The sequence below is a fragment of the Neltuma alba genome, unplaced genomic scaffold (assembly GCF_004799145.2).
Source record: "Neltuma alba isolate B1F8T4 unplaced genomic scaffold, ASM479914v2 tig00011396_pilon, whole genome shotgun sequence".
NCBI classification, from domain to species: domain Eukaryota; kingdom Viridiplantae; phylum Streptophyta; class Magnoliopsida; order Fabales; family Fabaceae; genus Neltuma; species Neltuma alba.
Window position 1 is genome coordinate 838115 of NW_021636085.1, and position 11154 is coordinate 849268.

Below are 11154 nucleotides of genomic sequence, written 5' to 3' on the forward strand. Positions count from 1 at the left end.
ATATAGTTTCTCTTTAAATTAATATACGATATGACATGCTTCTTAATTATTTAAACCTTTTATAGTAACTTATTGATATTTTATGGGCTACATAGATTACCAATGCATCAGCAAATGAAATTGTTAAATAAACACTTTTTACAACTCCATCATCGAATTCAGACATGGCAAGGGTTATTCCTCAATCAATTCCTTCATTGATGTAATATACACTGATTTTTTTTCCCCCAGTTAAGTAGCATTGTGGAAGCGGAAATGTCTTTAACGGTAATGTTTTATAGATAGGAGTTGGTAAGAGCCTCTAATGAACGACTGATTATTAAAGTTGACACTATCAGTAGACGTATTAAAACAGATTTAAGATACCAACAAATTGTAAAAGGAAAAAAAATCCAATTTATATTTATTAAGTTGCTTCATCTTCAAAAACAATAGTCTTTCTCATACGAAACCTCTTTCATAGAAAATTGCAAAAGGATAAAATTGAAATACAGTAATGTTGGTCAATCTTTTTATATAATGTGATTGACTTAGAGAAGAGACTGTCATTTTTTTTTTTTTAAGGTGACCTATATATAGATCCTAAGGGAGTACAGAATCTAGCAAGTTAAGAAATAAAGAGATGACATTGTGCTTCCAGAATCCTGATATGGGCCGAATTTATGATAAGAAGACGGAACTTTCAGTTGCTTTTGTCATATTGATCTTCATTTAGGATAATTTGATGTTGTGAGAATGTCAAGGAAACTTTTAGGGAAGGTCCTTCATTAGAGAAATATGACAAAGCAAATTCTTCAACTTATTCGAAACCAAAAATTGGAAAAACTTATACATTAGATACTTTTAAGGTAAGCTTTCTGCATTCAAAATTTTAGCTTTAAATTCATGTCTTGTTTATTCATTCCTTTGCTTAGGAGTTATGTGGAAAGGAAATGGGTGATCAACAAGCACTTGGAGAAAGTAGAAGTTCCAACGAAGCTCCTCAACGAGTTGAAGAACCTGCCAATGAATGTTCTTTCAAAGAAACATCAAACAAGATGGCATTATGGATTCCACCATTTGTTACTGGAATGACCTCTCCACTGGTAAATATTCGGTTTTTAACATATTTGCACTATTGATACATTAGTGATTTCCATTCAGATTAAGTTTTCTATTCCCATGCTCTTAGATCTCTTCAATCGCTTCTCCCAAAAGCCTCAAGTGGCGGCTTCAACTACTCACATAGAAATGGAATCAGGCAGCTCTGCTGTTACTAATCAATCTGCACAAGTAAGCCTTCATTGTATTGCATCAGTTTTGGGATCTAATTTTATTCTTTAAAACTGGCATATACTAATGCTATAATAGTACAATTTGATCATCAACTCGTACCCATATAGTCTGTATATGATACTTTGCAAATTAATGCTTCATTTCATTTGCTTCAGGGCCAAATTATGGTCAATCAAAAGGAGACCTCCATTGATGATGATTTTATTAGATTACTTCGAATAATGAAGGATGGCTCCGACTTGGAAATTGGCCTGCCTTCTATTTCCAAACTTGCTGCTCTTGAAGATGACAAGGTGGCTAAGGCCTTTGTTGACATAGAATCCTCATTAAAAATGGATCTCCATCAGATAGCTAACTCAGAAGAACACACTAATCGCCTTGAGAATGCACTCAACCTCTTGTCCACTCATTTTTCTGAAGAAGAACCTTCCTCTCACGGCCTTATTAGAGGCAAAACAGACTCTCTTCATCAAGAAATTCAAAGAATTCTCTCATCGTTCAAGCAAGCTTCTGGTAACCTTGACAAATTCACCAAGCTTAGAGAAAAAGAGAAGTGGATCGATGAACAACATTCTCAAAGGATGGAGGAAGCTACTACTCTTGTGTCTGAAATCTGCAATACTGAGGATTATATGATTAAACTGAAGGAGCAAATCGCTAGATTGCAGGCTGAATTGAAAAGCAAAGGAGAAGAATTTGAAGACTGTGAAATCAAACTGTCATCTCTTCGGAAACAAAAGAAGGAATGTGTCTTGGACACCATAAGGCTAATGGAAGAGTATGAGGCTATGAAGAAAGACAAGTCCTATGTGGTGGATGGCCAAACAAAACCAAGCCAAGAACTAAAAAAAGTGGAAAATCAATGGCCCTCTTGTGTGGCTGAATTGAGGAAAACTGCACTTTTGCTGGGAATCCTTCTTCAATAGAAGCTCTGATAGTTGGATATTGTCATGTTTATTCCGATTACTTTGATTTAGTTCAAAGTATGGGCTGGTTTAGTACTTGATAAAGACTTGTTAATTTATATAGAACTAGTTTCCATGCTTATTGCAGTAATAAGTATCATGACACTCAGTTGACTGGAACTTAAATGGTTTGAAGTTTGAGAACCTAAGTTGTTATGGATATTTTGAGTACTGTATTGGGTGATATTATTCATATTATGCACAGCAAAGTATTGACATTATTTCTCCATTGTAACGTTTTGAAGGGAAAAATCACCTATTAAGCTTTACCGTGCAGCAAGGAGATATTTCCTATCTTTACACAAGAGACTTCTTCATTTGCAGCAAATTGTTACATTTTCTTCATTAAATCAGGAGATGAATTTTCGAAGAATTAAAGATCGTATAAACATAAAGAGGACCTTCATTATTTTGGTTGTGGTCATAGATGTCAGCAAATAACTTTAGTACAACATGTAGATTTGGGCAGAGAGAGACTATAGTGGTTGGGATTGGAGTTTAGAAGAACCTCTTTCTCTATGTGATATGATACATGCACCACTGCACCACAGATATTTGCACCGGTAATATTTTAGATTTTTTTTTTTGGGGCCAGAGGTAATATTTTAGATTAAAAAGGTAACATTTAATTCAAATCACACACATTGCACCATTCAACATATACACCACCCGCTTTCTAGAGAGACACACTGGTTCTTATTCATGGATGAAATGTTTTGTTTAATACTTTAATTTATGATTTTAAAAATCTAACTTGGATAGCATCAATGTAATTGGTGAGCCATTTTCCTAGTCAATTCAATCAAGAATTTTGGACCAATTAACTAAATTAGATTTTTACTAATCTTGAAACGATGTCGTTTTGAGTGGGAAAAAAAAACTGTTCTCTTTGATCCTTATTACGGGGCATTTCTAATTAACTCTTACATGTTAAAGAATGGTAGTTAAGTCATTAAATTTATTCTAAATTAATAATTTTTTTAAGTTTATCCTTGAAAGACGATGTTCAAAGAGGTTATTTGGAAAAAACTAAACCCCAATTAGTAATAAGGATAAAATGAAAAAAGAACAGTAATTAATGAGTGAATCAAGGACTTATATTTAGGATAAAAAATTGCTATTACAATAGAGTAAAATTTTAACCTCCCTTACATTTTATCTTAATTACACGGATTTTTCTTCTATTTTGAAAATATATACTTAAATCCAAAATGTTAATTCTGTTAAAAATATTTTAAAAAGATGCTTTTTTAATTAAAATTTATACGAAAATACTTTTTGCTTACTAATTTACCCTTCATAATACTAAATTCCTAAATTTTGACTACAAAACTATTTAAAAGAATTTAAGATTTTTTCTTTATTTAACTTAATTTATTTTATATTTTTACAAATTGTTGTTTGTTTTATATTTTTATCATATTGAGCAAAAAAATTAAGTAATTTAGTTAATGTAAACATAAAAAAATTAAAAGAAATTTGATTAATTCTTTAGATAAGCATATTATCGATCAAATTAAATAAGTTATGAATGTTTGGAACCAATTTTTTTAAAAAAATTAAATTATAAATTTAAATAATTTAAATAATTTTTCAAACTCACATAATTTATTATTTGATAAAAAAATAATAATTTAAAATATTTTCTAGTCATTTGAAAAAAAAACTTAAGTTTCAATATTTTATGAAGAATTAAAATTATATATTCCATAATATGATCAAAATTAATAAATTTTATAACATATTAAAAAGTTTTAAAACACATGTATTATAATTATTTTTGTTGTATCAAAATTATTTTTTATAAATATAAATGTTTAAATAACATTGATATTTTGTTCAAAATAGAAGTTTGAAAATCAAACTTAATAATCAGTGGTCAGAATAGAAATAAAATTTCAAAAATATGAAAAGATTTATGTAACATATATTTTAATTTTAAAAAATTTATATATTTTTTGATAAAGAAAGGTTTCTATAATTTAGGTAAACAGAGACATAGTCATTTATTTTACTCATTATAATAAGAACAAAAAGAAGTACTAGTAAGTTGGATTTATAATATTTTGTCTATTTTGTTTATCATGTGTTTTTTAGAGATTAACCTTAAATTAATATCTTCTTTATTTACTTAAATGTATTATACTTTTTTATTTAGGATTATATTACTTTTTTTAGGTTATATATAAATATTTTTATATAGTTTATAACTATGATTATGAGCGGGTTCTGCTTAGTATAGTTCAGTACAACTACAACATTGCCTCTTAATTAAATCACTGCCTCCGCCAGTTGATTCGTGACTAATCCGTTTTAGACTTCTAGTCGCTTGGTTTAATTCATCTAAAGCGGCCCAATAAAATCTTTTTATTGCATCTGTATCCAAAATTCATCAATATTTGTAATCTCTGCGGCTGCATAGAGCTAGCGAGAAAGAGGACCATCCGCCATTGCTAATTACGCCATTACGCCAATGGCGCTTTCGATTTCAACTCTGAACCATTTCGCATCCACACAACTCAAATGCTTTCCTTCCAACTTCACCATTCTCGCCTCCTCCTTTTCCTATCTTGTTCCTTCTTCTGCCTCCTCTGCCTTCTCGCCGAGGAGATTTTCTGCGCTGGCCATTCCTAAACGCTGTCGTTTCCGACGCGTTTCTGCTGCCTCTGCTGCTTCTGGAGATGACGATTCCCGACGGGCTGGTGAACTTTCGTCCCTCTCACCTGAAGTTGTTGTTCTCAATGTTGAGGTATGGGCTGTGCGTTTTTTCTGGAAGTTTATTTTTTTTTCTTTTTTTTTTTTTTTTTTGTTACTCTTTCCCCCTTATATTTTGTTGCGTCTGTGAGCTAGGGTATGATGTGCGAGGGATGTGCAGATAGTGTGAAAAAGCTTCTGGAGAGTCGAGTAAGTTTATTGGCTTTACTTAAGGCTTGGTTTAAATCGATTTTTGTTGTAGTGATATAATTCCATGAGCATCCATCATTCTAGTGACGACATGACATGTTTTTGTACGGAAATATAGACTAGGTGTGAAAAGGATGGTTCTTGCGGATTCATGTTAATAAGCCTTGAGTGCAGGGGTAGGGAGAAATTAAATTAGCATTCATGTTAATATCTTTCCAACCTTATCTTTTTCTGACTAAGATTGAAAAGAGAAAATGTGGTATGGATTATTAACGATATATTTCTTCTTAAAATACATAAGCATGTAAATCTTGTATTTTCGGCTATCTAAGGCTCTGTTCTATGCTTTTTTCTTTTTCAATAATGGACAGCCTCAAGTATCATCTGCTAGCGTAAATCTGACAGAAAAACTAGCAACATTTTGGCCAGCACCTGAAGCAAAAACTGAATCAAATTGGCATAATAAATTAGGAGGTGGACTTGCAGAGCATTTAACAAACTGCGGCTTCAAGCCTAGCCTTCAAGGTAGAATTCAAGACCATCAGCTTTTTTATCGTGCCATTCAGTTTCCATACATTTCACACCGTTTCACCACAGTTGATGCAGTGCTAATATGTTTGATTTATGAAATTTCATGTGAATGTCGAGATAGAATCATGAAGCTTATGATAATACTATTAGCCTGGCACTTATAAATTTAATTTCAATGTATCAAGGAAAGCTGCAAAGTAGACAGCTCTTTCCCTATACCTTTCTATCCATGAACTTCCATTCCTGAGTAAGCCTAGAATACATATTGAGATGCTCTGTGGCCCCTCGAGAAGAGTTCTGTCTATCTGCTTGACTGCTGTGAACATTGATCCGTGTATGAAATGAAGTTGTGTGAACAAGAGAGGAAAAAATCTGCTTCAACAAAGAGAACCTTGGTTTATTTCAAGTTATTTAACATGTTTTCATGTAGAAAATAATTTCATTCAGGCCTTCCTCTTCAATATTCCACCTTCGTCATTCCAAACCAAATTACTGCTGTATGGGTCTCTGAAACTTCTAAACATCCCTCTTTATTCACTGTTTGGTCAGCGTAGCCTTCATATCCAGTTGCTTGCATATTTCTCAAAAATCGGGTGCTTTTTTTTTTCTTTTTTTTTTGGCAATACTTGGTATTGTATTATCAATTCAGATCCCTGATTGTGCTACCGTCCGTCTTATGTGCTACTCAGTTGTATATTTACTGAAAAATTGCAAGTCAGTATGGTGTTGTGGCTTGCTTGAATTTTTCCTTTTTCAGGGGCATTTCGTTTGTGAAAAATCCTACTTATTTAAAGTATGGTTGTGCCCTTGCATTATAAATTCACCTTTGAAATCATTCTTCTTAAATGAGATTTTAGATGTTACCATGGCGTATACAGTAAATTTGCTTCACACGAAGCTTGCTGGGTTCAATGGCAGGTCAGGAAGATGGAGACTGAAGGAGTTATACCATAAAAGAGAGGGTGGTCATCTGGAGTCAAGGGTATTTCAACAATTCACATGTATCTCTATAGGTTTTATGATTTTTGTTTTCAAAATATAGCTTCCCTCTTAGATGTATGTGTAGAGTTCAAAAGGATTGTTGATTATTGATATGTTATAGACTCTCTCATGAGCAGGCAAGTCTCTGAGGCTTCTTGTGGTGGGGTATTTGATAAAGAGATCTGTTCTTGGCCGCTCTGCATCTTGAAGAATTTGCTGATTGCTGATGTTCAATATAAGCAATCCATCAAGATTTTTCAAAGGGCTCAGTTAATGTGAAGTTGATTGTATATAGTTGGCATGATAGATGGGAATATCTAGTGTACTTAATTGATGTCTTGACTTTTGTCTATGATTAATGTATTTTACGCGACTACATTGATTCTCTTCTCGGTAATGAGCTAATGCCCTCACATTTGGTCTCAATCCTTACAGGTGAAGTGAGCATGATGTCAAAAGTTCGATCCTTGCCCCATTCCATTACTTCCAAGGCTTAGGAGCCTTCTTTGTACTGGAATCCAACATTAAAGTATTTTCTTTTGAAGATTTATTTCATCTACAATGTCCAGTACACATACATACGTATTGTGTGTATCAAAATAAAATTCACTTGTAGTTTATAATTTGATATTGGGAGACCCTAATAATTTGTTTATAACAAAATAAATAAAGCCTTACTGTAAGCCTTTGAACGAAAATGAGGCTGCCCGTAGAGTGTCATCACTTTGCTATTTGCAGACAAGTTTACTGTTTGTTTACACTTATATTAAATCGGGACAAAATTTCTTTTAAATAGTTATCTTATATTTTATAAATCATGATTGAAAAACTGTTAATAAGTTATTTAAAAAAAAAGTTGTATATTTTTCCCCCAAATAAGAACCTTTTGCCCAAAAAAAAAGAAAAAGGCAAAGGAACTCAACCTGTAAATTCTTCATTGAATCGAAATCCTCAGATTTAATGTCAAAGTCCAAAATTTTAATCTTTCGGATCAATATGCTTTTATCGCGTTATAACTTTTGAATACTCCGAACTTCTTCCCATTCAATTTCCGTATCTATCAAAAGTTACAAAAAAAAACAAAGCATCATGTTACAAAGAAACTATGATTTCATTTGTGGTCTAATCAGTACATTATCTCTTGGAAGAAAGTCAAAGCTAGAACAAGAAGCAATTGAAAGACTTGCACAAACTCATAGTAAAACCACGGAAGAATGAAATTGAGTACATAATTAGCTGCGACTGTACAAAAACAAAGATTTTATAGCTGCTCTCTTGACAGTCTTTAAATATATGTGAATTTGATGCATCCAAGATGTTCTTTCACGGCAACCAGCATTTTTTTTAAAATAAATATCTATTTCTCTTTGTTCTCAGTCCATTCCCTTTCTATATATCCAAGAGGGCAACGTAACAAACGGAAAATTGAGATGAACTCTGAAGATATGCGCCTATAGGGGATCCAAACAACGAGGAATGATCTAATAAACAATTCTATGCGCTCCAAAGAGAGATGATTCCAAGCACCACTCACTTCCATGTTTTATCTTGGTAGCGAAACCAACACGGTCAAACCATGTAAGTCATGCAAACCTGCATCAGATTTGAGTGGGGTACGCTTAAAGTTGTGACCCCCCTCCTGCAGTTCTTTCTCAAGAAAGCATAAAAATAATTAATAACCAGCTTCTTTATAAATCAGGAATCCTTCCTTGCCTTTATATCCCCATGCCCCAGAAGATAAACAACTCCGGATTCTTTTGCTTTCCGTATAAAACAGCTCTCTTTCAAGACTTTGCTCAGCATCAAACACTGGGGGACTTGACGATGCCGGGTTAACCTCTGATGTGCTTGCATCTACCATGGAGTTGTGTGTATCCTGGAAATCAGCCAAAAGAGGAACACCAAGTGAGTAGACACTCCCATTGGGAGCTACGAGAACCCTTGAAACAGAATTCTCTTCCTCTGCATCTGAATCATCATCCCCATCACTTTCCAGTGATCGCTCTTGAGCCTCTCGACGTATGAACTTCTCCGGGCTCTCTATTAGCAACTGCTCAAAAGCCTGGTGATTTACTTTGCGAACATCTTTATAACAATATCTGTTGACATGTAAACAGTTGAGTTACAAAAAATAAAATAATGAAAATGTGAAATCATTCACTAGAAGGCCCACAAATCATTCCTTGCATAAGTTTAAGCAAAGCTATTGCTAGCATCGTTTCTTAGACTAACATAACAAACATTCCGCCAATGCATATGATTTTTCTAATGTTAAGCATGTTCTGTATTTTAAATCCCCACTGATCTCATGTAATGCAGATTTACATATCCTGGATACCCAAAGCGGACAAAAGAAAACACAAAATATAAAAAAATAAAAGAACTACCTGGCAATGCAGCGAAATATATGGTAGCTTTTAGGGCAGACCCGCCGGAAAAGGAACCTTTCACTTTGAGGCACCACAGGAACTGGAACATATTTGATGCATACAAATATAATCACGGAGTGCTTTGCTGGAAGCGTAGTCAGAAAATGACCAAGAATTGCTGGAATTCCTTTAACCAACTCGTTATACAATAAACCTATCCCAGGAGCTCGAATTGTCCCAAGATTGCAACCCAATTCTCGCATTAGATCCATTGACAGCTTTTGCTTGACTTCGGTTTCATACTTGAGCTTGCTCCCGTAATTCCATATATACATGATAAGAAACATTATTATGCCAAAGACCAATATTACCCAACTTCCATCTCCCACACTCCACAAAACTGATGAAAAGAAAGTCAATTCCAATCCCAAGAACACTACCACAAAACTCAAAACTATGATGATGTGGATCTGCCATATAAGAAGCATAACAGGGGTTACCAAAATAGTTGTCGTCATCATCACCCCGATCTCAGCAATGCCTGAAAAAAGAAATTGGAATATGCTAAATACGAGAAACATGCACAATTAGAAGATCTACATATTTCTATTACTATTACCATTATTATTATACCACCAGGCATTTTCAAAGGCTAGAAACTAAAGACAGCTAAATTCTCATTCTTCCATTGAGCTAGCAGAAAGAAATTATTATTCTTATTTTAATTCAATTGGGGGGAAAAACTTATCTGAGAAACAAGGAGGCATACAGCTAGACACTCTCCCAAAGAAAGGACAAAAAAGAGAGCTATCAATGCTAAAAAAATATGAGGCTAGCCAAACCCTCCACCGCACATGAATGAGTTTACCATTGGAAAAAAAAGGAAAAAAACAAAGAAGACAATGGGTTCTTAACCTAAGAGAGGCAGTAAAAAGCAACATGTCCCTTATCATATGAGATGACAATGAAATGGCCCTGAGATATGCATTCCTTTTTCTTTCCCCCTTTTTTAGATGAAAAGTTCTACAAGAATTCAATAGCAATTTTTGTTCGCATCTATATGGGATAAAAGTGATAACAAACACTTCTCAAGAATTCCATATCTGAAATAAATACAAAAGCTATTTATATTATTAAAATATACAGGATGTGGTTGTTCTGAGCATAAAACACCTGAAAAGCAGGGTAAAGATGGTTTTTATGCAATTGAGATCTCTTAAAAAAGGTCCAGAAGTATTATTCTCAACTAGCAGACGACATGAAAGAGGCACAAAAAAAGAAATTGAGAGGTGTGCTTGGATTGAGAAGGAAAGTGAAATTTTAATGTTAATATTTTATTTGATTTTATTTAGATTATAAAGCTAACATTTTTCTTCCATTCTCCTCATTCAAATCTAACTCCAAGAACATTCAAATTTTGATGTTAATATTTTATTTTATTTTATGGAATAATGTCAATTAATGAATCCGAACAAAACAAATTAAAGTCTCATTTTCATCGATGACAATGGGAATCACCATTGAAAGTATGCCTTTCAAAACTTTTGGTATGGACTATGGCATTAATTAATTAGAAGTAAAAGCGTGAAGATTCTGATCGATATAGAATGTAATCATATTTTAATTAGATTATTTAACCTTACGAAATATGTTGTTGATGCAGACTATACTTATATCATAATAAATTGTTTAATACTAATTCACACCTACTCTCCACCTTATCAACCCATCTTCACATATACTATTTTTCAATCCTTTTCCTGCCAACTTGCATTTATCTTGTGATTACATATATTCAATTTGACAAAGGCCTCATGTTTATCTATTCTCAATATAAAATGGAAAATGATGAGCCCTCTTAAATATTCTACTCATCTAGCCCTATTTATAAAGCAAAGAGAAGAAATATCTTGGTCCTATTTATACAGTAGAGAGAAAAAATTTTCATCTGAATTTATAATTTTACCCTTTATTTATTATATTGATTTTATTCTCATGTGGTATAATATATGTTAAACAGAGATAAAATTAAAAAGTTATTAAATTTTAAAGAGATTTAATGAAATTTAAAGTCTTTCTTAGTCTGTGAAACAAATTGGAAGTGAATTACAAATAAGACCGGAAACTTT

The 11154-nt window shown here is 33.0% G+C and overlaps 2 protein-coding genes and 1 pseudogene across 5 annotated transcripts; 2 read left to right on the forward strand and 1 right to left on the reverse strand.

Moving 5' to 3' along the window:
* Positions 1-1202: 1202 nt before the first annotated feature.
* On the forward strand, positions 1203-2201 carry LOC114712744 (uncharacterized). Its single transcript, XM_028897287.1, has 2 exons — positions 1203-1272; positions 1431-2201. The coding sequence occupies exons 1-2, from the start codon at positions 1231-1233 to the stop codon at positions 2199-2201; spliced, it is 813 nt and encodes a 270-aa protein (XP_028753120.1). The 5' UTR covers positions 1203-1230.
* A 2409-nt stretch (positions 2202-4610) lies between these two features.
* On the forward strand, positions 4611-7354 carry LOC114712718 (copper-transporting ATPase PAA1, chloroplastic-like). Of its 4 annotated transcripts, none has more exons than XR_003737267.1 (5): positions 4611-4989; positions 5091-5144; positions 5516-5669; positions 6594-6676; positions 7092-7354. XR_003737267.1 is itself a non-coding variant. In XM_028897264.1 (5 exons), the coding sequence occupies exons 1-4, from the start codon at positions 4714-4716 to the stop codon at positions 6611-6613; spliced, it is 504 nt and encodes a 167-aa protein (XP_028753097.1). In that variant the 5' UTR covers positions 4611-4713; the 3' UTR covers positions 6614-6657; positions 7092-7354. The 4 variants fall into 4 exon arrangements, 2 of the variants coding, with proteins under 2 accessions (XP_028753097.1, XP_028753098.1); XR_003737266.1 differs by lacking the exon at positions 7092-7354 and adding an exon at positions 6794-7027; XM_028897264.1 differs by having other exon boundaries at positions 6594-6657.
* An 834-nt stretch (positions 7355-8188) lies between these two features.
* Positions 8189-9657, reverse strand: LOC114712715 (potassium transporter 7-like; annotated as a pseudogene).
* Between the last annotated feature and the right edge of the window lie 1497 nt (positions 9658-11154).